The sequence below is a fragment of the Apteryx rowi genome, unplaced genomic scaffold (genome assembly GCF_003343035.1).
Source record: "Apteryx rowi isolate R43461 unplaced genomic scaffold, aptRow1 scaffold_38, whole genome shotgun sequence".
NCBI lineage: Eukaryota > Metazoa > Chordata > Aves > Apterygiformes > Apterygidae > Apteryx > Apteryx rowi.
In genome coordinates this window covers 80,238-107,188 of record NW_020450307.1, presented here as the reverse complement: position 1 = coordinate 107,188, position 26,951 = coordinate 80,238, and the positions used below count along the sequence as shown (strand labels likewise).

General features: G+C 52.3%; 3 protein-coding genes across 5 annotated transcripts in view; 2 read left to right on the top strand and 1 right to left on the bottom strand.

Annotated features, from left to right (window-relative positions):
• The first annotated feature begins 2,579 nt into the window (after positions 1-2,579).
• EFHD2 (EF-hand domain family member D2) lies at positions 2,580-5,266 on the top strand. The gene is made up of 3 exons (XM_026074046.1): positions 2,580-2,727; positions 3,103-3,237; positions 3,525-5,266. Exons 1-3 carry the CDS (start codon positions 2,614-2,616, stop codon positions 3,657-3,659), a joined length of 384 nt encoding a protein of 127 aa, XP_025929831.1. The 5' UTR covers positions 2,580-2,613; the 3' UTR covers positions 3,660-5,266.
• Positions 5,267-5,411: 145 nt separating this feature from the next.
• On the top strand, positions 5,412-7,854 carry CTRC (chymotrypsin C). Its single transcript, XM_026074044.1, has 8 exons — positions 5,412-5,451; positions 5,570-5,655; positions 5,746-5,843; positions 5,946-6,068; positions 6,148-6,284; positions 6,563-6,708; positions 6,848-6,997; positions 7,086-7,854. Exons 1-8 carry the CDS (start codon positions 5,412-5,414, stop codon positions 7,101-7,103), a joined length of 798 nt encoding a protein of 265 aa, XP_025929829.1. The 3' UTR covers positions 7,104-7,854.
• Positions 7,855-10,244: 2,390 nt separating this feature from the next.
• The window catches only part of CCDC30 (coiled-coil domain containing 30), a 36,558-nt gene continuing 19,851 nt past the window's right edge, over positions 10,245-26,951 (bottom strand). Inside the window, exons 10-24 of one of the 3 annotated variants that reach the window (XM_026074041.1) lie at positions 25,447-25,548; positions 24,620-24,745; positions 22,261-22,398; positions 21,064-21,221; positions 19,794-20,040; positions 17,829-18,002; positions 17,228-17,437; positions 16,419-16,576; positions 15,608-15,755; positions 14,832-14,953; positions 13,835-13,976; positions 12,733-12,869; positions 12,283-12,397; positions 11,255-11,322; positions 10,245-10,622 (exon numbers count right to left, since the gene is read on the bottom strand). In XM_026074041.1, the coding sequence (XP_025929826.1) occupies positions 10,409-10,622; positions 11,255-11,322; positions 12,283-12,397; positions 12,733-12,869; positions 13,835-13,976; positions 14,832-14,953; positions 15,608-15,755; positions 16,419-16,576; positions 17,228-17,437; positions 17,829-18,002; positions 19,794-20,040; positions 21,064-21,221; positions 22,261-22,398; positions 24,620-24,745; positions 25,447-25,548 (2,259 nt within the window). In that variant the 3' untranslated portion in view covers positions 10,245-10,408. The remainder of the gene's footprint in view (positions 10,623-11,254; positions 11,323-12,282; positions 12,398-12,732; positions 12,870-13,834; positions 13,977-14,831; positions 14,954-15,607; positions 15,756-16,418; positions 16,577-17,227; positions 17,438-17,828; positions 18,003-19,793; positions 20,041-21,063; positions 21,222-22,260; positions 22,399-24,619; positions 24,746-25,446; positions 25,549-26,951) is intronic. The other 2 variants (XM_026074042.1, XM_026074043.1) reach the window with 2 other exon arrangements.

Below are 26,951 nucleotides of genomic sequence, written 5' to 3'. Positions count from 1 at the left end.
TCCTTGCAGGAGGGACCCCTGTCTTGTGCCCCCCCCTCAAGCTCCTTGCAGGAGAGACTTTGGGGCCCCCCCCGGTTCTCTGCAAGGGGGAGCCCCATGTCCACCCCGGCTCCTCGCAGGAGGGACCGCGGGACCGGGCAGGATGCTGCCAGGGAATCCAGGGAAGGGGGATCGGGGTGCGCAGCCAGGCACCTGCACCCCCCCCCACCACCGCCACCGCTGCAGAGCCCGCGCGGGGAGGCGAGGGCAGCCAGGGGGGCCGCGCTCCTCCTGCTGCGGTCCAGCCCCTGGCATCCCTTCCCGGCACGGCATCCCTTCCCGGCACGGCGAGCGGGCATGCGGCGTGTCCTCGGCCTGCCCCGCGTCGCCCGGCGCTCGCGTCCGGCCCCGGCCCCGGCGCAGTCAGCGGGGGAAGCCGTGAGCCAGCGTCAGCTGCCGGGGGCTGGAAATTTCCAGGGGGAAAATACAAGTTGCCGAAAGTCTGAGCGCTGGGAGACGGGGATGCGGCGCGGTACTCGCCGGGGAGGGAGCGCGCGACGGCCTGGAGCGGGTCCACAGGGGCGGCAGCTCCCGCCGCGCGTTTCGTGCAAAAATCGTGCTCTCGTGGAGCAAGCGGACGTGTAAAGACGCCTAAAAACGGTGCTGGCGAAGGAGCGCTCGTGACGTGCCGCCTCTCGCCCTGGCTGCCACCGGCAGAGCGGCTTTTTAGCTGAAAACCTCTGCAAGGTTGCTGCGTCGCGACGCTCGGCGCAGCCGAACGCCGGGGAGAAGGCGGAAACGGTATTAACAACCTCTAAAGCGCGGGGCCGGGGCTGCTGGAGACTGGTGTTACTGGCGCGAGCAGGAGCCCCCTTTCCCCCCTTCGCTCCTGATCTGTTTTCTGGAGGGATCTTGCCCAACTACTTTCCGGTAGCAGCGAGCGCAACCGGAGGCGTGCAGCCAGCAGTCGCATCAGCGAGTCGCTGCCGTTCGGAGGAACGGAGCCCGCAGCGGGGAGAGCCGCGTTTAGGGAAGAGCGGCCCCCGCTCCCGGGGGCAGAGCGGCCCAAGCCGCCGTTTCTCATGCGGGCGGCGATAGATACGGGGAAGCTGCAGGCAGGAGAAAAGGCGTACGAGTTACCGAGCCTTTGCAAAGCACCTTGAGCGGTTTGGGGAAAGTTACTTTGCTGCTTAAGAGGTTTCTCTGTGCTCGGGTTTGGCGGCTCGGGCGAAGCAGGTGGACCAGGCGCTCGGCGCCGGGCAATTCCTGGCTCTGGCGTCCCCCCGGGACATCCAGGTTCGCACGGCCCCACGCCGACGGGAGACGTCGCAGATGGCGGCGCAGCGGCGGCGGCTGGAAGCGGTGTCGGGTGGGAGTCTCGCTAGCGCTGCCGAAACGCGGAGGGAGCCGCGTGCGCGCACCAGACGCGTTTGCTCTGACGCCGCAGCGAAAGGAGCAGCGCTGGAGGTGGGTGCCGGCGGCGAAGGAGCGACCGCTGCGGCAGGCCGGGATGCGTGCAAGTGAGGGATCGGGAAAGGTCCTGCAGGAGCCCCCGCGGGGCTGTTACCACCTGCCGGCTCGCGCGGTCGCAGATGAAGAAAGCTCCTGTTGCGATCTGGGCAGAGCAGAGYGCAGCGGAGACGCTGCACGTGAGTCAAGGGCTTGCAGAGATGCGGGTCCTTGTACGTGTCTTCCTCTTTTTAGCTGCTGCRCTTCCTCAAGGCTTAAAAAAAAGGAATAAAAAAAGCCTCTTGCGGTGGCCCCTTAGTAATATTGCGAGCCGCCTCCAGAGAGAGCGTGGCCCAGCGCTGTGCAAGCCTGGGTGAGAGTCGTGACACCTTTCGCCTTGCAGCAGTTCCTCTAGCTCCGCGTTTCCCCTTCGGTCCGGGGTGCCGCAGAGCCTTCCTCCGCGCGCCTTTCTGCGACGCCGAGATGCCGCCACTCCCCAGGGCATCCGGGGACCCGCAAGGAGGAAGCGGGCGTCTCGGCGGCCCGCGGCAGTCACGTAGCTCCTCGTCCCTGTAGCGGTGGCCGAGATGCAATCGGCGCGAGCGCGGTTACGGCGTCGTACGGGAAACGAGGCAGCGCGAGGTTTGTCGCCGCGCTCTTCCCTTGCGAGGCCATCGCGGGCCCGGCGTGGCTTCCTGCCGCCGGGCTGCGGAGGTCGGAGCCGAGCGGAGCCGCGCTAAGGCTCGCCGGGGGACGCGGACGCTTTTAGTAACCTGCGGACGCCGGCCGGCACGATGGGAAGCCGGCAGCGTGCTTGGCAGCGCCCCGGGGGGGGACCGCTGCCAAACACCTCGCTCGATGAAAAGTAAAACTAAAAGGTCTCCGGAGATGCTCCCGGGTGCCGTTAGCGGCTCGGCGCGTGCTGCCCGTGGCTTGGAAGTCGCCCAAAATGGTCAGCTTTGCCGTGACAGCAGGGTGGGGGTGGGAAGCCCGTGGATGGAGATGTGCTCGGAGTCAGAGCGCCGTGCATGAGACCCGGGATGGGTGCCGGGGCTCGGAGCCCCAYGCTGCCGCCCGGCTCCTGYGGGATTTTCGGGAGAGYGCCTCCCRGGCAGGCCCGCCTCTGACGGGGCCRCGCCGCTGTCCCGCAGGTACGAYGCGGGCAAGGACGGCTTCATCGACCTCATGGAGTTGAAGCTGATGATGGAGAAGCTGGGAGCGCCGCAGACGCACCTGGGGCTGAAAAACATGATCAAGGAGGTGGACGAAGACCTGGACAGCAAGCTCAGCTTTCGGGAGGTGAGAGGCCGGGGCGCGCRGCTCGCGGTGGGGTGGGCAGGGGGGCCGCCTGGGCTGCGTCGCTGCCGTATGTCCCGTGCCCTGGGGGACACGGGGACGCCTGGGCGCCTCTTCCTTAGCTGGGAGGTGACGCTTGGCCGTCTGGGAAGAGAACAGTAGAAGAAGCTGGTCCACAGCCAGGACGCAGCTGGGTCCGACGCACCTTAGCAAGTGGTGGGAACGGGAGGAGACGTGGCCTCTGGTCGGTGCTGGGGCACCTTGGAAGGGCCTTCGGGCGAGGTGGAGGACGTGGTGACGATGGCTGGGCCACGAGGTGGAGGACATGGTGGTGATGGCCGGGCCGCCGTAACCCTGGCGCCTCGTCCTCTCTTGCAGTTCCTCCTGATTTTCCGCAAGGCGGCGGCGGGCGAGCTGCAGGAGGACAGCGGGCTGCACGCCTTAGCCAGGCTCTCCGAGATCGACGTCTCGACCGAGGGGGTGAAAGGCGCCAAGAACTTTTTTGAGGCCAAGGTAAGGAGAGCGCAGCCCTCGGTCACCACGAAGGCGGAACGCGAGGCGGCTGCTTTCCGGCGGCGAGCCTTGAGAGCGAGGGAGGAAAGAGAGGAAGAACTCCCCAAACTGGGACAGGGAAGCACGGCGGCAGCTTTCCGCTGGCTTGCTGGAGCAGCGGGGTCATGGGCGTGTGTTGCAGCTGCACGTTTCTCAGATGCTTTCCRCTGATGGGGGCTCTCGGGACGAGGGGCCACGCGGTGGGTTGGGGTCTCCCCTGGCCCCACGCGACGTGATGGCGTTTGCAGGTCCAAGCCATCAACGAAGCCAGCCGCTTTGAGGAGGAGATCAAGGCTGAGCAGGAGGAGAAGAAGAAGCAGGCGGAGGAGCTGAAGCAGAGGAAAGCGGCCTTCAAAGAGCTGCAGTCGACCTTCAAGCAGTGACGGGAGGCCGGAGCGGTGCCGGGAAGGGCTGGTCCGTGGCACGGCGTCCTGGGGAAGCCTCGAGCAAAAGCGCCGTCCGGGACGTGCCGGGAACGTCGCGCATGTGAAGCGCTGCCGCTTGAGCGGACCAGCCCCCGAGCAACGCGCTGCCCGTGGCTCCCCGTCGGGCCACCGCCGGCCTCGTCGCCTTCGCGGCGTCGGCGCTGCCGCGAGAGGCCGGGCCGGGCCGGCCCGACGCCTCCCCTCCCTTTAGGTGTCCTTCGTGGAAACGCGTGTCCGCAGCCCGCGGGGCCAGYGCCCTGCTCGCCGTGCGCTCCCCCTCGGCGGAGCCCGTGCCCGACAGCCGGCGTCGCTCCTCTGCCGCGGCGGTGCGGACACGGCACGCTGCCGGTGCCGCCGCGGCCGGAGGAGGCTCGAGAGGGGAGCCGGGCCGTCCCCGTGGCTGTCGTTTTGTCTTGCATGCGCTGTGATTTTTTTTTTTTTTTTTATTTTTGCACCTCGCCGCGGTGTGTCGGGTGTTGTGRCGGGAGCGTCGCCCGTCGGTGTCCGTGTGGTCGGCTGGAGCTCGTAGGATCCCCCCCCGTATTGCGCGATGTGACGTTCGTCCCGGAAGCCGGTCGTGCTGTGCGTGAACGTGAGCGTGGAAAAGCCCTAAGCRTTAGCGTTAATGTTCSGACGTGGAAGCGGAGCGCGGAAGCRTCGGCGTTTGTGTGTTCAGTGTTGACCTTTACTCTGCAAACTGGATAAGGAGCCGTACCGCCGTTGGGCAGACCCAGCGCTTTCCTCGTTCCTCCAGGGGAAGAGCAAAGGTTTGCTCGATTGCTTTTAGACTAACAGTTTATTTTGGTAAAAGATGTGCGAAAAGGCCACTGATGGATGGAGAAGCTTTATTTTTCTTTTTCATATTGCACTCGGCCAAAAAGGAAAGTATTATAGCAACTAGTTTCTTCCACTGGTCTCCCGATTTTCCTGTAGGAAATGTTTATACAGATGAATTTAAAGAGGTGTGTTTTTCTCGGAAGCTACTTCCGTTCAGTGGTACGGGCGTTTTTTTTTTAAATCCCAAATAAATATTATATTTCCTAAGAGTGCCGTGTGCCTGAGGCTCTGGGGGGCTGGGGAGGAATAAAGACGGTCCCGTCCGAGGGGTTCGCCCCTCTCGAGAGCCGGGGGGCGCCCGGGCCCYCGGGGAGCCCCTGGGGCGGCCAAGCCCAGCGGTGGCCCCGCACCCCAGAAGTCATCGGGTCCCCCGAGGAGACGCAGGCGGTGGCTTTCGGGGAGCGCTGCCCCTGGCACGGCTCCGCGGGAGACGCCAGGAGCTGCTGTCGGGGATCGCCGCRGAGGTTTCTCCGGCGTCCAAAGGCGTTTCCGTGCTGGAGACCACCAGGTAGGCGACCCTCGGTGGTCCTCAAGTGGAGGAATAGCCCAGCCGACCTCCGGAGCCCGGCCCGGGTGGGGGACACGCCGCCCCGGTCCGCACAGCGCCCGCCGAGCCCCGGCRCCAAGGAGGGGGGAGCAGCCGGGCGCGAGGGGCCACAAGTGTGGTTTTTCTCAGGTGGGAAGCCGCAGCCCGATAGAGGTCCCGAAATAGCACGGCGAGCAAAGCCCTGCACCTGCGGCGCCCCCGGGGCCGTGGGACGCTTCCCAGGTGCCAGCAGATAAAATCCCGCGGTGGGGAACGCCACGTTATCCGCCGGGGAGGCGGCAGCCCATAAATACGGAGCGGTGTCCCCGCCGGTGGGCTCCGTCACCATGCTCGGGCTCTTCTGCCTCGCCGTCCTCCTGGGCTGCGGTAGGTGGAGGAGCCGCGGCCGCGGGATGCCGCCGGCCGCTCCGGGGGACGCCGGGGCGGCTTGGGGAGGGCGGCCGCCGGTGGCCCCGCTAACGCCCCTTTCCCGGGTGTCCCGCAGCCTCCGGTTGCGGCCAGCCGGCCGTGCCGCCGCTGGTCCGAGTGGTGGGCGGCGAAGATGCCCGACCGCACAGCTGGCCGTGGCAGGTGAGAGCGGGGCACGGGGCGCCGCGGTGAGGAGCCACCGCTGCCACCGCCGCCGGGCCCTGACGCCGCGCGCGGGTCGGGTCCCCGCAGATCTCGCTGCAGTACAGCTTCCTGGGCAGCTGGAGCCACACGTGCGGCGGCACCCTCATCCACCCCAGCTGGGTGCTGACGGCCGCCCACTGCATCAGGTGAGGGTGCGCGCGGGGGCCACGGCACGGCACGGCACGGCCCCGGGGGGGGGACAGCGCGGAGAGGAGCTCGCCCTCGCGCCCGCCCCGTCTCGCCCGCAGCTCGAGCAGGACCTACCGCGTGGTGCTGGGCAAGCAGAACCTGGCGGAGCAGGAGCCGGGCGCCGTGGCCGCGGCCGTGGAGAAGATCATCGTGCACGAGAACTGGAACTCCTACCTCATCATGTAAGGCCGYGGCGGTGGGGCCGGGGAGGGGGAATCTGCCGGCCGGCCGGTCCCTCCTGCACGTTGTCCGCTCTTGCAGCAACGACATCGCCCTCATCAAGCTGGCGAAGCCGGTGCAGGAGAGCGAGAGCATCCAGGCGGCCTGCCTGCCGCCCAGCGGCCTCCTGCTGCCCCAGGGCTACCCCTGCTACGTCACGGGCTGGGGACGCATCCGCAGTGAGCAGCCCGCTGCGCCGGGGGAGGCTCCGTGGCGTGGATGGTGTTGCCTTGGGGTGGCCCTTTCTCCGTAGGCTTTTGGGGACCTTTTGGGAAGGCTGGGAGCAGGCGGCAAGGTTTTTGTCCCATGCACGACTGAGGCCGTGGATGGGAAGCGCCGCAATTGTCCCCAAAACGTGGTGCCCCACGCGAGGTGACATCCCAGTTGGTTGTGCCGGAGCAGGGCGAGGGGCGGCCGGGCGGTTCGGCCGGTGTGGGACCGCGTGCTTCCGTTGCAGCCAACGGCCCGCTGGCCGACGTCCTGCAGCAGGCGCTGCTGCCCGTGGTGGACGAGGCCACGTGCACGCAGAGCGACTGGTGGGGCAGCCTGGTGAAGAGCACCATGGTGTGCGCCGGCGGCGACGGCATCGTCTCGGGCTGCAACGTGAGTGCCCGCTTCCCCGGGGCGGCCGCGTGCGGGGACGGAGGGATGGAGACGGAGGGATGGAGATGGGGGGGGGGGGTGGCGTTTCGGGAGCAGGCGCGCGCGGAGGGCAGGCTCAAGCCGTCCCCGTCGCGGGCAGGGGGATTCGGGCGGCCCCCTGAACTGCCAGCGCGACGGCCTCTGGGAGGTGGACGGCATCGTCAGCTTCGGCTCCTCGCTGGGCTGCAACACGCTGCGGAAACCCACCGTCTTCACCCGCGTGTCTGCCTACATCGACTGGATCAACGAGGTGGGTGCGCGGCCGGAGCCGGGCGCCGGTGGCGCGGCCGCGGCCGCCGCTGGCTCTCACCGCGTGTCCCGCGCTTTGCCTCCCGCAGAAAATCAGCAACAACTGAGGAGGGGGGGCGCGAGCGCCGGCCCGCGGCGCCACGACCGGTTCGATAAAGGAAAAATGCCTCTCGCTGCCCTCGCTCGTCCCTGTGGTTATTTGGGGTCCGGGAGAGGGTGYTGCGGGACGGCCGTCGGGTTGTGTCCTTTGGAGGAGCCGGGAAGGAGGGGACGAACCCTCATCCTTCGGTGACCGAGGTCCTGCACCTTGGTAATGCGCCGGTGTCCAGCACCGCCGTCCCTTGCAGCGCGCGGCACGTTAATAAAAYGCCTCCCCCGTAGCTGCATCCCGGCGTAGCGCCGTCTCCGTGCAAGGCTTGCGTGGCACCCGCGTGCCGGGCCCGGTGGTGCAAAAGCTGCCGAATATCCCCAGTCTTGCGCCTGCGCGTGCCGATGCCAGGAAAGGTTGCGTGGTCCTCGCAGACCTGGTCAGACCCGTGCGGACGCTGGATGAGCTCTGCAGGGTTTTCTGCATCGCGCTCAGCCCGCACGGTGACGCTTTGCAAGACTGTTATATCGCAATAGCCTTAAAATAAGTTTTAAAGACTTTTTTTTTTTAAATAAATGTAAGTAAGTGCAATTATATTACAAAACAGCAGTAGCTGACACTTCCTCTGGTCTTATGCAGAGCGTAGCAGTGTTCCAATAGCGTAAGGCTGAAATTTCTAAGAGAATTCCTCAAAAAGTAGTAACTTTTAATGTTTAAGTCTATAGAAGTTAGGACGTGATATAAGACTATTTTAAGAGTGGCCTAGGTAGTATAGGTCTTTCCATCCTACAGCTCTGTCCTTTATTCTCAGAAGACCTGTAAAAATAGATATATAGTCATGCAGTAACTGCTACATTAAGTGGCTTATGCTGCAAAGGCCAAAGCCTTACAGATTATTTTAAAGCTTTTATAAAGAGCTCTCTCGTGTTTTTCAAGTGTAAAGACAGAAAGCAACGTGTTATCCACACGCTATAACGTAAAGACTCTGGCCGTACGCGTGCCTGTAATTGCCGAATCGATGACATGATGCCAAGGTCCTACCCCTGGATAAGGGCAGGCTAAGGATGGTTATTAGGAAATGTGTACGGCGATTTGTAATTCCTTGATGATGACCCAGATAATGCATAAGACGATATAAAACTTTGGACTTTTATGTCCAAAAAATGTGAAGAGAATTAAGCTCTGGGGGAAGTCTTAGAACATAACACCTTTTTATATAACAAGGGAGATTTTGGAGACTTTCATAGTCTCTTTTGACTGCCATAGTCACGGTTCATGATTTTCAAGGTATTTTCTTGTGGTGCATAGCTGTTTTCTTGAGTCTTCCTGGCTGTTTTCTAATAGGCAGTTGTTGAGCTGTCGGAGACTTGTAGCGGATTAGGACATACAGTCTTGTGACAAGAGAAGTACAACATACCCTGCCCTTAAAATGCATCGCACTCAAAGTTACTGTGACGCAGCGAATGCAAGATGGGGTTTGTTCCACATGTGCATATTTCATAAAAGTGCAGTGTCCTTCCAATAGGTAGAATACAAATTTAGGACAGTGTAGCTAATGCTTATGTGATAAGCTAATCCTCTTGATACGGTTTGTAAACTTTAGTATGATAAGAGAGATAGTGCGAGATGTAGCTCTTGGCATAGATATACTGTATATCTGTAAAGACTGCCCTGAGATAAGGGTTGTCTACAAGCCTGTAACAAGCCCTTTCCCATGTTGTGACCTTTTTTTTAAAAAAAAAAAAAAAAAAGAGAGGCCCAAAGCTCTGAGAAGTAGGTCACTTTGCTGCTGACGGGTAAGAACCTGCTATGAGAAGCGCGACCGTACACTTTTCTGTAGCGTGTTTCATGGTTTTCCCTCGTGGAGCCTTGGAAAGACCGTAGCAGAAGCTGCAAGTCGTTGAGGGTTATTTTTCTAGACTTTCCTCCAAGAAGTCTCACAGGTGAAGACTGTGACACTTTCTGACTTCAGTGCTGATTGCTTTACAAGCCAGTAGTCCGTATTTAGAGGCAGTTACTGCGTTTCTGTCCCGAGAGCGACTCAGAACCTGTAAGTCGCGATATGACGCAGCATACGAGACATCTTGTCGGGAACGCACGGGTGTAGAGGTAACCTGCTTGGGTAAGGGCTTCTTGGAAATGCATAAGCRTCACAGGTGTATGTCTTCTACCATTACAAAGTCACCTAATGGTCTCTGCTTTTTTGGAGAGGTCTTGTCACTTAAAAAAAAACCTATCTATCTATATATAATATCTATATATAATATAGATATAATTATATATTTTTATATATATATAATATATATAATCGTGTGATTGATAACATACTACAGATATTGAAGGCATTGCACTTTTTGGCAGTGCAATAAGCACTACGAGGTAGGTCAGTGGACGTCCCGTAAGCCTCTTCAGGGAAGCTGCGTTTTTAAAGCAGAGCCCATCAGTGTAACCATTGCTGCTAGTGCAGGTTTTGTACGGCGTGCGCTCTGCCATACCGTAAAGTCTGTACCTATATCCTTCTGTAGCCACCTTTCGGTGTGACTTTTTGGGACTTTGAAACTGGTAGCACAAGTAAGTGTGTGTGTGTGTATATATATATATATATATATATGTGTATACATATATATATCCGTGTCCCTCTCTGCCTGCACAGATCCCCTCCGTTCCCTTCTGTGCGTGACCTGATTCCTTCCATTCCCACGCAAGCACACCCGTATATCCTCCGTTCCTGTTTGCGAGCGTTCGGATGCACACCATTTCCCTCTCCGAACACCGAACCCCTCCTTTCCTCACCATGCACTCCAACACTCCTTCATTTTCCTTCTGGGCATGTTCTCAGTCCCTTCCACCTCCGCTCACTGCTTCTCTCCAGTCACAATTACCAGCACTCAGATCCCCTCCCTTCCCCTCCATCAGCCTGCAAGGAGGAAAATGGAAGGGATAAGAGCGCACCAAGAGGGGAACGACAAGCCTCTGAGCCCAGATGGAGGGGAATGGAGAAAAGTGGGCACACAGCAGGCAGTGGTGGGGATCAGAGAAGGCACAGGGGAACTTGTCCGATTTTTATTTACAAAAATGGAAGTTTGGACTGCATAGGGAATTAGGATTCAGTGGAACATGATCTTCCAACCACACACACACACACACACACACACTTGGATAAAGTTAAAATTAGCCATTGAAGAATTTAGTTGAAAAATATCACAGAAATCACCGAACAAGTCCTTTGGCAATTCTCTCCCCTGCAGTCCTTGGCATCCTGTGGCAACCAAAGCCCAGTCCTTGCAGTCCAGCTGGCGCATATTTGACAAGGGTCTCCCCCCTTTAGAAGTTCTCAGAGCTGATGCTCTGACTCTCCTCCTGCAGTTGGGAGACCATGGTGTCTCCAGGCGAAGCCACGTTTAAGTACCCGATCTCAGAAGGTTGAGAAGGAGATAAGCAAAAGGAGGACTCCTGGCTTTCAGCTCCTTCTTCAGGCTTGGTGTCTCGTGTGGCCTTCAGGGTGCGGAGGGAGTCTGGCAGTTCTCGTGCCGGGAAGCTGAAAAAAAAATTTCCTCTCTTAAGTCGTTTTGCAAACCGTGTCCATCTCTGTCTGCCACTTGCGCGGCCTCATCGCTCTTCCCATCACCTCTGCGAGGCAGCRCAGGGCTACAGTGAACGCGCTTCGCTTGGGCTAAGGCTCAGACCCTCTTCCTCCAGGCAAGTAGCAGACAGCCCCCACCTCCCCCAGAGCGCACGCTGACTTGGGACAGACATCCACTGCCCTCAGCGTTCACGGTACCCATCAGCWCCCAAAGGCTGTGAGCAGGCCGTCGCGCTGGGCCTCCAGCAAGCAGAGACCAGAGCTGCAAAGTCTCTGCCTTCCCCCCTAGCGTGCTCGACTCCCTCTTGCCCATTTCGGCTCCTATCCTGGTGCTCCTGGCTACAGCGGAGGTTGAGAGAGCGCTCAGGGACTCTCCGGCCCCCYAACCCACTGGTCAGGAGACTTTCTGACCATCCCATCAGTTTCACAGCATCTTTTTAATACTGTTTTTCCTGTAACTTGACAAAATAAAGACCCTTGGAGGTGAAAAAGGGTGGAGCAGCGTGTTTTGACAACCGAAATGCCCTGCATTACCCTTGCCACAAGCAGACAGGAACTGCCTGTCTTCTCCTTTTACCCCACAGTACCTGATACAGGGAGATGGCAACATCTTACTCTGTAGTTGGCGTTCGGGGAAGTTAACACTCTTCAAGTCCTAGAACAAGAAACAGAGACTTTCAAAGGAGCAGGTGCATGTCAGACCCTGAATTTCCTCCGAATTTCAATGTACAATCTTGGTCTTCAAAGTGCCCCCAAGCTCCATGGAGCTATTAATAATAGATTTGTCCTTTGGGTCTGAATCTAAACTGAAAAATAAGCCCAAAGCAGCCCAGGTCAAACAAACAGGAAAAAAACAGAAAACAATGAAAAACAGTTATTTCTGCCCGGCCCTGAAGAGCACAGTGTTTCATTTGTAACTGTTCATTTCCAATTTGAAAAAATCACCTCCAATTTWAAAAATGCACCAATGTTCCCCAAATCTACCCATTTTATTTGGATAGTGTTGAAACGAAACCTTTGGACTTCTGTGGATTTTTCTCCATTTCTCCCCACCCGYGAACAAAGGGCTCCATGAATTTAGTCAATCCAAAACTGTGTTTTTAAGCAAGGAATATCCTCATCCAGTACAATTCAGCCAATGTTGTTGGTCAGCTTGGTCTGAGGTTTTAATCTTACGAGGATAACTTACCTAAATCTCCTAACACACTGTTCTAAGTTCTCTCTCCTAATTTTAAAGCTAATTTTAACAGGACCAGGCCCCATTACTGAGGTCTTTTAACAACTGTTGGACTTAAAAAGAGCCAAAGTGAAATCTCTGCCCCGTAAAAAAGAACCTCATCTCCCAGCAACGCYGGGGGCTGGCTGGCGTGGCAAATATATTGAACTTTTGGGGTCAAGGTGGCCAGCTCCCAGGAAGCCCCTCCACACCAGCAAGGCTGTCGCAGTCTCCCGTGTGCTTGTTGTCCCTCTCCACCCGATTTCCAGGGRAGCGAGGGGCCAGTTCGTCTCTTCTCTGGCACCTGAGCTGCAGCGACAGGCACCGACCCTCGCTCGCAGAAGACACCAGCTCCTGCAACCTGTCTGCTGAGAACAGGCCCCGCTCGCTGCATCTCACCTCCGTGCTGGGAGCGGGGCTGCTCCTCGGAGCGCGCTGCGAGGCGTGCACGTGGCCGGAGAGCCGGAGTTKGCTCTCGTGCAGTCGCACGCTCTCCTCGTCCAGCATCTTCACTCTGAGCATGTCACGCACAAACAAGGCACAAGTTATTTAGTTCCCTCCAGCCACACTACGCTTTCGAAGGGGTGTTTTCTTTTTAAAACCACAGAACCTTTTGTTTTCACAGACCTCGGCTGTACGGCAAAGCCTTTGATGGGGAAAGGGCCTGACTGCATCCCACAGCAATCTAAAAGTCACAGCGCTACTGAGTGGGGCACAATTCAGGCTTCCCCCCCCCCACAGAACAAGGATTTATTCAGAGACAGAAAGAGGCATAAAACTGGAGAAAGGGTGGGAAGAGGCAGGGTCCCAGGGGCATCCCCCCCTCCCTGGACATCGGTAAGTGCCTACCTGCTCTGGAGGGTGGCAATCGTAGATTTGTTGCTCCAAGGGGTCTCCTCCTGGTCAGAGATCTTCTGGAGGAGCCGTCTTCTTTCCTGGAGTAATTTCTCATTCTCTGCAGTGATCTGTGCAATCAGCACCTTCCCCTGAGCATTAATGCAGGAAGAAATAACCAGCAACAGTTACACTTCACTCTTCTCTAGCCTCTGTAAATTTTACAGGGCTTTACCAAAAGGGTCACGATCAAACACATTTGCTCCCAGAAGAGCATTTGATGTCACACACCCCAGAAAAGGACTTTTGAATCACCGCCTGGCGGTGACATTTCTGAGACAAGAAAGCAAGAGAGCTTGGGCAGTTTCCAAATGGGATTTGAGGACACAAGTGGCCCCGAGGGCCAGGAAGCCCCTTTGGGCTTGATGCCCCTTGTTCCTATAGGCACGGCCTGGTGCCCCTTAGCAACGCCAACAGTTTCCTAAGGCGGCACCAGTCCCGCACGCAGAGCAGGAGCAGCGCATCAGGCAGAGCTCTCCACGCTCGGACAGTCTGGGTGTTTAACGGTGCAGTCCCACTGCCTGCCAACAGGCCGGTCCTAAACCCCACGAAGTGTCCGGGGGGCAACGGAGACAGCTCCGCCCCGGAGACAACGGTGGAACTAGCAGAAGCGGAGGCAAACGTCCAAGCTAGAAAATTTAGCAGCGGCACTGAAGCTTGGAGCGTTTTGAGACAAGCTCAGCAGCAAAGGCATTTGGGAGCCACGACTCCGCCTCACTTTCTGAACACTGCCTCGTCCTTGACCCTCAGCCCACCAACTGCCCTCGCTCCATGCAGTCCACACATGTCCAAGCACTGTCGCAACGACAGAAGCCTTTGTCCCTTTCAAGGAGGTTTGTTATGAAAAGYGGTTGTTAGATGGCCAGCTCTAAACATTTACGGCTGCTGCCTGGTACTGCAGGACAGGTTCCCCTCTGCCGGAGGAGCTCTGCCGAGCTGAGACCTAAATATGATGGGCAACCCCTGCTTTTTGCCAGAAGGAATCTCCCTGCAGACATGCTGTAGGCAGCTCCCCSGTCCTCCCTCGTGGGGGAAGCCCTGTTATATGTTCTCTCACCTTTTCCACTTGGAGCTTTGACTCGCTGAGCTCACTTTCAAGCTGCTTAATTTTACTGTCCCTTTGTTTCACCTCATGGATAAACGTCTCCTTCGCTCTGCGGATCTTGTCTTTGTGGCGGAGCTGCATTTTGTTGTATTTCCTGAGGAGGCACAAACATCAGGCCATAAAATGTTTCTGTGTTCCGGGTCAAGAACAAAGCAGGAGATGTCCTGCACTTATTCAAGCTTGTCACAGCCTAAATTGGGAACCTCACCAATCTACCAAGCTCCTTTCGGCAGTGAAGCTAAAGAAAGAACGAGTACACTGACGTTCTGGACTATGTCTTTCACAGCTAGGTCTGACCAGTTTGGGTTTCAAGCACACATCAGGCAAACAGAGCAGGTTTCAGAAAGAGACAGCTACTTCAGTGAGTGCTGCTTATAGCTGCGACACTTTGGGGTTAAACATTTATCTCTACTGAGACTTGTAACTATGACTCTTTTCCTCAAACATGTCTTATTTAGGTAGGAAAGAAATGCTCTCATTTATTTTTTTATCCTGGGAGAGCTGGGACAGGGGGGAATATCACATCAAAAAAGGAGAATTGTCTACCAAAAATAGAGATATTTGCACATTTGCTCAAAACTCACAAGAAAAAAGCTACCCTGCTTCAAATCAGATCAAAAGAGCACAGGGGAGAAATGAACAGTTCCACAGAGCAACTCTGCCGAGACCAGATCTTAGACAACAGCACCCGCATGCGTGACCACCCCCCYCTTTCTCTGCACTGCCATCAGCTGCCAAGGAGAACCCGAAGTGGTAGCAGATATGTGATATATAACATAACTGAACACAAAGGTGTCAGGTTAAGGCAGATCTCTCAGGGCTAGGTGTCTTGAACAGGTCAGACGTGAAAGCCTAGGGAATAGCCAAATCCAGCATCACCTCTGGAACACAAAGAGCAACTCCTGGATAGTTTTTCTTCCTTCAGATCTCCTGCTGCTTCAGTCATTACCTGACATACAGATCCTTCTGGTTCAGGAGATGGACTCCTTCCTCATAAAGGGCTTTGTTTTCCTCCTTCAGCAGTGAAAGTCGCTCTGAAAGCTTCTGGTTCTCCTTGTGACACTGGAGATGCTGAAAAACAACTGTTTTTGATTTGCATGCGTGTTATTTGTAGGGGCTCTGCACCTCCTTTCAGTCTGGTCTCCAAAGCTTCTCTGTCGTAAATCCTAATGTTCTACAGGTAATTGAATTCCCCACTACAGGTAATATCCATCTATTCCACTCTCCATCCTCAGCGCGTTCTCGCTAAGGCCACTGCCTCCTCCCCATAAAATTGGAGGAACGTGAATTTCTGTGCTGCTGGGGGGCAGCAGGCCTTCACAGGGCAGACAGTGCTAATGCATCCTTGCAGACTATGGACTCTGCTGAAATTCTCCTGCAAAAAGGTCCGTGCCCTGCAAGAAAAGGGGATGATGGCCTCTTCCCCTTTCCCTTTTGTCCCTTGTAGGCCTTCCTCCCTGCCCTCAGAGCTGCATTCCCAGGAAACCTAGCATAGATGGGATGATGCTCTTCTGCAGCTCCTCTTTGAACCAGTGCGATTTGCAAGGGCTCAGCACCTGGTAGGTTTTGACTCTACTTCACCAATTCCCAGGCACAGATTTCACACTGGAATGTCCCATTTCCCAGCACAAACTGCTCCCTAGAGCTCGCTAGTCTGCTCTGGAGCCAGCCTCTAGCACAGCAGCACTTTGGGTGGTGAGGACCCATMTGTACCTTGCAACTCACCTCGCTCGAGTCTGTTTTCCTCTCATCTTCTAGSACGTGCAGAGTCTTAGCCTGCAGCTCCACATGCATCTTCGCCAGTGATGCCTCTGTCTCACGCGAGTGCCGGAGTTGCTGCCGCAGTTCTTCCACCTGCTGCTCCAGTAGCTTCCTAAAAGCACATTGGTGTGACAGTAAGAAACTGTGACACGGAGAACAGTCCATGACCCGCTACCATGAGTTCAAGGCTGGCTCCTGCCGAGGCTGCGTGTTAGGAGAGGTGATGAGACAGTCAGACAGGCTCAGCCTGTCTCGCTTGGGGGTGGCCACCCACCAGGGCAAAGCAATGGTCTAAAAACAGCCTCACACTGGGCAGCTTTGGGGGTAGAAAGAAATCACTGCCTAGTGGATGCCCCCAGGTATCAGTGCAACGTCAAATGCTGCATGCTGTATCTGGCGCCATCAATCCAGGATGAACACAGCCGCACAAGCAAGGACACTGCTGGCATCTCCAGGGTAAACAATCACCGAACCTAAGCGTAATGCTGGCCGGAGGGGCCATGCACCCTCTGAGCCAGTTGAAGTCTCAAAAAAAATCACTTAAATCTTACAAAAAGAGGATCCTGTGGGGATCTGCCCCTGTGCCCAACAGTGCAGGTGTCACTGCATGGCCCTTGCAGGCCAAAAGGAGGGGTGGGAGGCATAACCGGTGGTGCAGTGACTCCTTGAGCCCACCTAAGAGCTACAGGAGGTAGCTGGCACGTTGGCACGGAGGCATTTGCTGGCATGCACCTTCCCTCTACACATCTCACAGCCCGTGCCCAGCTCTAGGTACCTTTTCAGGCACTCCTCATGGAGTTCTTGCTGCACTCGAGCTTCATGTTCTCGGGCCTCTTTCAATTCCTCCTCCAGGAGTTTCTTGTCTGAAACATGGGCCTCTGCCAGAAGGAGCTGGTGTTGTGATTCCTTCAGCTTTTGCTGGAGCTTTGAGATCTTGGGTCAAAATTGGGCACAGATTAAACTTTCTGAATTTATAGGCCAGTATTTGAAACAAAGAAGTCATGGAAATGAAAGATTTACTTGCTTCTGTTCAGGAATACTTATTTCTGTATGTCTTTGCATCAAAGTCCATTAAAAGTAGAATTTTTCCAATGACTGTCAGATTTCAGATCAGATACTATATCATGAATTAGCCACAATCCTTTTTACGCTTAATTTGATCCTGTACACTTCAGATCCAAAAGATTCCAGTGAATGGTGCAGGGATGTGGCAGAATCAATGCCATGGAAAACATAAGCTTTTGTAATTCACCAGGGTGCTACGAACAGCAAGCGTCTGCAGTGAGAATACGACCCAGGCTGCCCGAACCTGCCAGCCCAACTACCAGCATACTCAGAGATGCTGAATTTTAAAGACAAGAGTTGAGGCATCAGATTTGCATTCTGTTATATTAATTATGTTCCTGCTAATAACAGACATGCTTCCCAAAACATTTAGCCAAACTCCCAAACGATCTCAAACTAGCAAATCACACTTCAGACTACTGATTCATGAGCTGATATTGCTTCTTTTCTGTTGTGAACAGCTGCATGCAACTGCTAAAAACATGACTGATGTTAACTTACTCCAGCTTGACAAGTTACCTTTTTTTGTGCTTCGCATACTTTGGACTTCTCCTGTGAAAGTTTCTCTTGCAGGCTACTTTGCAGTGTATCAGCCTGGGAGCACTTCAAGAGCTCTTGTTCAAGCTCTTTGACCTTCTGCTGGCTTTTTTCCCACTGCGCTGAGAGAGAGGAGTACGTTTCAGTTGTGTCCAAAAGCTTCGCATGGGCTTGCTTCAGCTCAACTTTGACCTGAGTTTGAAAGAAGAAGAAATCAAGCTCGCACTTCAATATAGAGCATCTAAAATGTCTTGATCAGGCAAAGGGCAACAGGATTACCAGGCACTGGGCAAGAGCAGAAGAGAAATACAGGGAGTGAGTACAATATGTTTTATTTGGAGGCAGTGCAATTCCCACAGTGCACACTTGAGAGCCTCAGGTACTGTATGGTCAAAACTTTTCTTTGAAAAAATTAATTGGAAACACTTGGGAAAGAGTGAGATATTAACAGACTCAGAAAGTCACCAGTGCTGATGAGAGTGTAAATGAGCCCAAGCCTGTTGCAATCAGCACCTCAGACCTCCTATGGCTCGTAAAATGAAGTGATGCTCTCCTCAAGCACTCCTATCTGCTCTGTTCCTACCTTGGTGCATTCCTGCTGGAGCAAGAGATTTTGCTTTTTTAAGTCGACGTTTTTCTCCCTTTCATATTTAAGCTCCCTCTCAGCTGAGCTGCACAAGTTCTGAACGCGACGCAGATCCTGCCGCAATTGCTGCATTTTTTCCTCCTGCTGCTGGAATCGCTCTTCGGACAGACTCTGCAGGAAGAGGGAAACAACAAAGGTGATGGAAAAATTATCTTCAAGGAAGCATAAGAGATTGGCAATTAAGAAAGAGAGATTGACGAGGACAGCCAAAGTACACCAGTAGGATTAACGGAAATTAAGAGGGGTACAGTCAGGCAAGCGGTTCTTCTGGTTCCCACTTGAGCAGCTCTGTCTGCCCCACCCTGTCCATCCCCTCAGAGGAACCAATACAACTGCTGAGGTCGAGGARGAAGATGCAATAACCTGGATCAGGAAACAAATCCCTGTTAAAACTAACCTGCCAAGTAAAAGCAAAACGACGCCAGAGTCTTGCTAAAGCACTAGGCACAGGTGGCATATCCAGCTACAACTTCCAAAGGCAGCAGGAAGAAATCGCAGCAGCAGTACAGGAACAGACATGCTGGCACAATGCCACAGCAGCCTGGACACCATGGGGTGGGTGGTCACTGACTCCTCCCCTGGCTGTGGCAGGCAAACAGGTCTTTTTGGCTTTCAGAAAATAATTGAGCTCTGCCTCCGTAGCACTTCAGTCTCCCCATCTTCTTGGGAGTGCCTTTTGTGCAGACTCCGATCCTCTTCCCACAGGCGGTGTATCAAAATCCTTCTTCGCAGCATCACTTTGAGCCATCTACTGATCYGCATTCTCACCTCGCACCTTCACCCTCTGCTCTTGGGACCAACTGAAATCCACGGAAGATCAAGTTTTTCTTCTCAGAATAAATCCCCAGCTGGGGTGGGGACCRTGGATGTGGGATGCAGCAGCATCATCTGTCCTGACAAGACCAGTCAGGGATTTTTTTTCCCCTGCTTCCACCAGGACCCCTTTCAGCATCCCCTCTACACCTTGCATCTTGCTTTGGCAGACAGCATACTTTTCCGTACAGATTTGCTGCTTCTTGGTATTGGTGTGGCTCTGATACTCTTTCTGTTCCCACTCCTGTCTGCAGGCCATCCTGTCCTCTCTTCTCTTCCAAACTCCTGCACACAATCCTTGCTCCTCCTCAAAATCCCAGTCCTGGATACCTCCATGATTTCTTCCTCTTTTGGCAGGGCTAGCTGTTCTTCCCCTTTTTTATATCACATGGTAAGACAGATGAACAACTTGAATTTAAAATTTAAAACACAGCTAAAGGAAGTGACATCAAAAGTAGACCTTGCCTGCCACCTGGTAGAGCAACTGGAGAGCAGTAACTGAGACAAGGACATAGGGCTGTGGCAAAACCCAGCTGCCTGTGAGCTGCTACTGCAAGCCAGCAGTTAAGGGCTGAATTCAAGCTTTTGAGTATAAGAGCAGAAAATCCTAAGCAGGAGCAAGGGAAGTGGAATTGCTTCCGCCTATAGCAAGAGTGAGACCATTCTGGGAATAGCAAGCCCAGCTCTGTTGCTCACACTCCAAAAAAGAGTTGAGAAAGGGCTCCAAAAAGGTTTAAAACATTATTTTGTAAGGACCAGATGATCTCCAGAGGTTGCTTCCAGCTCCAACTATTGTGTGATTCTGTGACTGTGAATCTCATTTCTTTCATGTGCACTAAGGGAGCCAGAGCCATTCAGTTTACTCAAGTTCCCACAGTGGAAAGTGGTTTCTACATCTGAAAACATGACAAAAGGAAACAATGACATTGCTCAGTCTCAAACACTTTCCCCACGAAAATCAGTCAGCCTCTCATCTCCCTCAGTATGCTAACACTACAGCACTGCAAGGACTGGCTTCCAGGCCACGTTTTAGTTAGGCTTTGCCACTAAATTAGTGAAAAAACATGGTGCAGATGAGGCTGCCCATACCTGGTTAATGCTCCCATCTAAACTGCCTGCAGAACTCTGTGATAAGAGAAATTTGTTCTCTCTATGGACCATGCCTTGATTCATCCTCAAAGCTTCTTCATCCATGCTGTCACGCTGCTCCCATGTAGCCACGATATCTTGTTTTAGCTGGGCAATTTCTTCCAGYAACAACTGTTTTTCTTCATTGCTCTCCTTTAGCTGCTTTTCTAGCTCCTCCCTCTTCTTGTTGCTTTCTAGTAATTCAGAACTTGAAGGAGAAATAGCAAAGGAGACAGATAACTATATACATCCAAGGGAAACCACTCTCTGAATGGAAAACTTGGAATATAAGAGTCCAGTGAAACGCTCAAAGCAACACTGAAGGCTCTCTGGAAGCCTCAAAGGGGAGATAATCATGAGTCTAGCAGTTCTGGGCAAGGGTCAGTCTGCCCCRGACAGTGATCCACAAAAAAATGTGGAGTCCACGTGAGCTAGGTTGCATTCACAAGCAGCACAGGAGCACTCACGCAATGCCTTGCTGCATGCAAGTACAGGCTCAGGTCAGTGCCAGCTCAGCGATCAATGCTCTCCCGCTCAGCTGTCTCTCTGACCTATCTTRATCTGAACTACATGCCCTTATAACCCAACCTATCTATCTTGGCCTGCTTTTGCTTTATCCCAGTACCTAGTTACCCAGGTAATTGAGAGCTGACTGTAACTACACGGGGTTAAATCCAGGCTTTTACTTATTAATGAAAGTCTGAGCACRGATGCTCTAACTTCAAATTTCCACTGACCTATGAAAAGGGAGCGTGGGGGGACCTATAATCCCATGTCTGCTGACACCTGTCCTTAAAAGACAACTGCAATCCGTATCAGGATGTGTATCATCAGCTGCTGGTAGCAGGCAGCTCTTCTTCATCTGTTTGGAGAGCCATTAGCCCCAAGGAGCCCTAGCCCACAACAGGAGCTCTTTGGGACCATATTAGTGCAAATACAGCATCACTCCAAGAGAAAAACATGCTCCCAAAAGACACCTCTTTTACACAGTTAAGAGTCTGGAGTAGTTAAAGAAAAGGGGCTTGCTCCTGACTGATCATTATTTGACTAAGGGAAATGCTTATCCAMCAAAAACTCTACAGCGAGCTGATTACTTGATGCCATAGAATTGGACACAAAGCAGCCATCCCTGTTCTTGCCAGAAGCAGCATTGTGAGGATTTTTAAAAAGCCGGACAATTAGTCAGCAAAGATAAGGTGCAGAAAATACCAAAGGCCTTGTTAAGGTTTACCAGAGCAGTTCTTGTTCAGCCCTCAAGTTTTCGATCCGTTCTTCCAAAAATACTACTTTAGCCATCAGTTCTTCACACACCTTTTCATCTGTAGTTAAATCTTCATGTTTCTGCTTGAATTTGTTAATTTGTTCATGTTCTTGTAGGAGTTCAGAGACCTGTAAGGTCAGAAAACACCACGACTTTGATTTTCTTTGATCTCATGGAAATTTTTTGAGCAGTGTAAGGCAATCTGGGGACTCCAGCRAGAAAAGGCTTGTGATTCTGTAGCTAAATCATCGTGGTTCTTCACCCTGAGCTATACATACAAGTCCTATTTTGTGCACTGGAAATAGCTGTGTGTAAATGACCATCAAATCACATCTCTTTATTTGATTTCATTCTTCTGWTGCCTATCTGTAGCTCCCAGCACTTCATATCACGTGTCCTATCTCTTTACAAAACAACCAACACTTGGAGAAACAGTAAGGGTGCACAGTATGTACTCAGCTGTCTCACACAGAGTATCTTCCACCCAAGTCAACATGCTGCCCTGCTACACCTTTCTGACCCATATGCCACATCTTCCATAAGGCACTGTGACTGCACACAGACACGTCTTATTAACAACTTAAAAGGCTCATGCAGAAAGGGAAGTGACAACACCCCACAGGAAACAGCTCTTAGGACACAGAGCTGAAGTATCTCAATTGAAGAACAGGCGTAAGATGAAATACGCCCAAATCCACTTTCTATGGATGGCTGTTTTCCTGTTTCAACATCATCTAATGCCGTAACGCCCAGCAACGGCAGACCCAGAACCTCAGACAAGGAGAGAAAGTGCAAGGAAAATAAGAGGGGCAGGAAATGAAGGGAGGAAGAGTGCATAGGGACACAGGAATTCCCAGACTGGATCAGAAYCAGAATCTACCTAGTCCAACATCCTCCTGCTTAACAGTGGTGAAACCAAATCCTTCACAGGAAGATGCTGTTAAACCCACTAAACCCTAGTGATGATTTTAATTCTAGCATTGCTTTGATTCCTAAAGCACTTGGTTTTTAATCAGTAGCTCTTCCTGAATGTATTTTAACACTAATATTTTAATTCCAGGTCTTTTTAGCCACACCAAGATGCATTCCCATCTTTGAGCAATATGCACAAGCAGCTGCTGTCTGCATCAGACACTGGAACGATGGTGATTTCTGTACATTTCTCACCTCTGAATCTAACAAAGCATTATCTTTTTGTAGCTTCTCATGGGATACTTTAATGAAATCCCTGTTTGCTGATGTTCTTTGGAGACTCTGGAAGTCATTAGAATGGCTCATAAGCTCTGATTTTGAGTCAGGCAATTCCTGGTGCGGAAACAACAGGAGTTAGTGGATGTAATATACCTCTAACTACAAGTTTAGAAGCGCTTTCTCCACTCAGATGTCCAGAAATCTCTTAGAAACAAGAATAAAGTTCCAGTAATTGTGAAGAGCTCTTTGAATAGCATCAGTTCATGGCACAACACATCACACACAAAGTCATTATTAGAATTTACAAGAAAGAAAATACTGCCCAAGTTACCAGCCCACTCTATGTTTTGGGCATCCTGACAAACACAACAATGAACAACCTCAAATTTTGACCTCCGGGTGTCGTTACAGCCCAACGATTTCATGCCAAGCTAAATTCCAACACTGTTGGTAAATGATTTGCCCCAATATAGCTGCTCTAGGAAGAGGGAAGGAACTCAACTGTCGACTCAGGAATCCTACCAAATACAGGCAAAGCCCTCTATTTTAAAGACCACTACAGCTGTCCAGTCTAACACAGGGTGCTGGATTTCATCTTGTGATCCCTCTGATGGGAAAACAGTCTTCTCCGCAGCTTAAGCAAAACCACCAGCCAATTGCTGGTGGCTGAATTACAACCAATCTTACAGAGATGTATGATTTTGATTAAAAGAGCCCTGGATTATGAGTAAACCGAACTATTGGGAAGCAAAAGTTAGAGAAACTCCTTCTGCTCTTATCATCATCCCCAAAACAGACAATTTATTTTTATATGCGTATTCAGAGATAAATCTAGCCACTTCATACCCTGCTCTTTGGCAAGGCCAGGCCCTTGTCCTGAGCTTTGGCAAAGTGAATTTGTTGTCTAACAGCACGAAAAAGTCTTGTCCTCTAGAGGACACTGTTCCTCCAGCAAGAACTCAGCATACGTGCTGTTGTGCCAAAATACCAGGACTGTTATTGGTTTTGCTTATATTCACAGAAGTGACGTGACTCACAGCTAGTTTAAGGCCTCTCAGAGTGGGATTTTTTTTTTTTTTTTTAATAGATGCAACCCTCTTTTCACCAGTCAACCTCAGGTCCCCCTAAACTGTCTGATCCAGGCGGCATATCTGCGGTTTTCRGCCTAGGCAGGCACCTGTTCTGCCTGTGCCTGTGCCAGTCCTCATGCAACTTTGCTGGCATCCCACACCGCCTCCTCTCTAGGGCTCGACTGGAAGACTGTAGCAGCAACAACTCGCCTAGCAGAGATAAACCTGCCAAACTTTATCCAGCAGTTAAATTGCTTCAAGCAAAGTGGACTGAAGTCTTTTAGGGCACGCAGTGAAAAGCAGCAACAAGCTCCTCAGCAAGCCGTTCATGTAGACTTCTCTCACTCTTAGGTGTTTGRCTACATATCACATCATAATCTGGTTAGGAAAGACTACTACTAAAATTAAAGGGTATTTATGCCAAACAGATTCAGAATTAGCCAGTTGATCTACCTCAGAAGAGCAATCATTGCTAATGGATAACTGTGGAGTTGCTCTGCAGGGAGCTCTTGACTCAAATCTCCCAAGTATCTGTGTCACAACACGACAGGGGAGATGCAGGCTCATCTGATTGCACCCGGCTCCCCACTCAGCCTGCACTCTAACRTACCCAGATGCAAGGCTGCACATCCAAAAAGAAATTCACTAACTCATTTGTATCAAGTGCTCAGCAATAGGAGCAAAAATTCCTCAAAACCAGCTCCTTCCAATAACCAGCCTAATGCTAGGTTTTCAGAAGTGCAAATTCATTTCAGTTTGCTTTTCTAAGGATTATGGGATTGGGAAAAAACATGCAAATCAATGAATCGTGCTCCTTATAATCACAAATAACTATGCAATAAATATTTAGTCTGAAAGCTTCCACTACACCCTCTAGAGAAGCAGGTTTTGCCTACAAAGTTTGGGTTACTGTTTTGTTATTAGATTAACTGAAAGGAAAAATAAATAATGGAACTGCTTCTAACTTCATAAAAGAAGTTAGATTTAAAATCACCTGCCAAAGAACCTTTGAAAATGGCTGGACCAGAGAAATGGGTCAAGAGAAGTCAAGCAATACCCTTTGCGGGCAACTTAGGGTGTTYCATGCAGTCACATAGGCAACTGCCTCCTGGAGGGAGTCCCGTTGCAGGAGCRATAYACAGGCCCTCCTGGAAGAGCAGTGMCATAAGAAAAAATCCTCACTTCTCAAACWAGGAAAACACAGGACATTCTTCYTGGAAGAAAAGCATCATTCTCTYTCTGATACACATCTGACTGCACAATACCTTCTTTTCAGCCTTCAGATCTTCTCGTAACAKTTCAAGTTCAGATGCAAGTTGCTTTCTCCGTTCTCTCCGCTCTCCCAGCTGACTTCCCAACTTTTCTATTGTTTCCTGACAGCTTTCCAGCATCTGGAACAAGCAAGATTAAGAGCCACTTCTACAGTATCAGTTATGCTAGTAAAATAGGAACAAAATGTAGAAAATAGGTATTCTAGAAAAACCAGACTGGGAAAAATGCTTCTCAAAAGTTGCCAATGAATTCGTGCACCTTATACTCCGGGCTGGTTGGGCACCTCTGAAGGCCTGGAGCCTTCACCTGACTCAAGATACGTGGGCAAGTTCTCTCTCACAAGCCATGAGCTCTGCCTTCTCCCACAAAAGAAACCTGGCAGATCCAGCTGACAAGTGACAAGTGGACAGCAACGCCAGCCCAAAAACAGCTGGGAATCAGCCTTGCAGCAAACATACCTACACGCTACGTACATTTCACTAAACTCTCTAAACAAGAGCCAAGCAGAACTTCAGGTCTTTATATTCCCTCCATGAGGGGTAAATTTAATTCTCTACACGTGTAAACCCTTCACCCTCACAAGAGAGTCAACACGCTCCTTGGCTTGCACTGCTGAAAGCAAGTCAATTTTGTAAGAGTGTTTACAGATAGAGTTATCAGAGAGACCATATTTGCGTGTTAGCTGCTTTCCTCCAGAGAAGGACATCCATCTGTCTCACATGAGCTGATGGGCTACAAACTCTCAGAAGAAGGTGAGGAAGAGCATTCACTTTTTTCCATTTCTAAACAAAACATTTACTGCCCAAGGAAATCCTCTTACCTCTCTCATTTCTTGTGCTCCATCAGCCAATGCTTGCTCTTCTCCACTCATCCCAGTTTTGTTCTTCTGCACTTCAAGTAATTCCATCTCTAAACTTGTGATCTTAACATACACAAACCACAAGTTAAAACAAACCAATACGCACGACTACTACTAAATTTGCTCTTTGAGCAGCTATTACAGAATAAACCCCACGTTTAGAAGCGAGGAGTAGGAGGGGATGTGGACAGCTGCCAGTGCAAGCTAGCTGCAGCTCAGATCTCTCATCCTGCTGCTTCGAAGTGCAAACAAGTTCAAGGCCAAGCAGGAAAATGAAGGAACCCGGCTTCACAAAAGGAGCTCTGGAAAGACTTAGAAAATCAATTGTGACACGTAGTTAAAATTCAAAGACCTATTCCTCCTGCATGACTGAACGACGGTTTGGGGGTTCAAAAAGACTTTGGAGCTGTTGGAAGGGACCTCAAGAGTAAAATAACTTATGGGCCTTCTACATGCTGCTCTCCCAAGAGGCGCAGCTGAGGACCCCATCAGCCCCTCTGTTGTTATTGTACAGAGGCAGCCCTGATTTATAACATGGACCATTCCCACACTCTCACAAYGCTCAGGCAGTCGTGTCCGCGCCCCCGCGGCTGAGCTCATCCAAGCAGATGTTGGAAGCGGTCCACAGGCTTGTCCGAGTCCCTCCGATGCCCAGAGGGGGCCGCAACTCCCTCCTGCAAGGCTCCGAGCGCTCTGGACTCAATCCAGCAAAGCGCTGGCCTCTGTGCTTTGCTTGGCAGACGCGAGTCGTTTAGCTGAGGGCTCTGTGTACTCCCCATGTCAAAAGATAAAAGCAGAATTCAGTGCTTTGCTGGACTCTGATTTTGCCCCTCCGCCTGAGGAGTTTTCCAGAGTTGGGCATCTTGTGGAGATAATTATTAGTCCTGGAGTTTAAAAGGGCTTAAAGGAGTTCAAAACACTGATTTCCCATCCTGATTACAGTTCCCACAGACCCTTTTGAAAAATCCAAGTCTTGGCACTAACTACCCAGCTCTGCCCATAACAACATCCATTTGCTCCACTGTGCACTCAGACGCCTTTTGCCTTTTTCACTCTTCTTTGCATGTATTCAGAGGTCACTTTTCATTCCTTTCTGAGGGGAGTGCAAAACCAAAGAATCGCTAAGTTTCTGCAAATCCCAGTCYGCTTTAAATGATCACTGAAGAGCAGGCAAAGCCCAAAAGGGGGAGCATTGCTTTCGCTGACAGGCTTCAGACACAAGATGATCCTGTTGAAGCTCCCAGCAGGGAACAATCTCTAATGTGGAGGGAAGCTGATGTGATACAGTTTTCTACGACAAATGGTGTTACCGAGCCAAGTATTAAAAGAAAATCATTTCAGGTCCTCCAGAATCATGAGCTTCCTATGTTTTTTGAGCCTTTAGCATAAGGGCAAGGATTGTTTTGGTGGGGTAAAGCACCCAGGCCTCTTACAGAAGAGCTGGAGGGCAATATGCTCCATTCCTC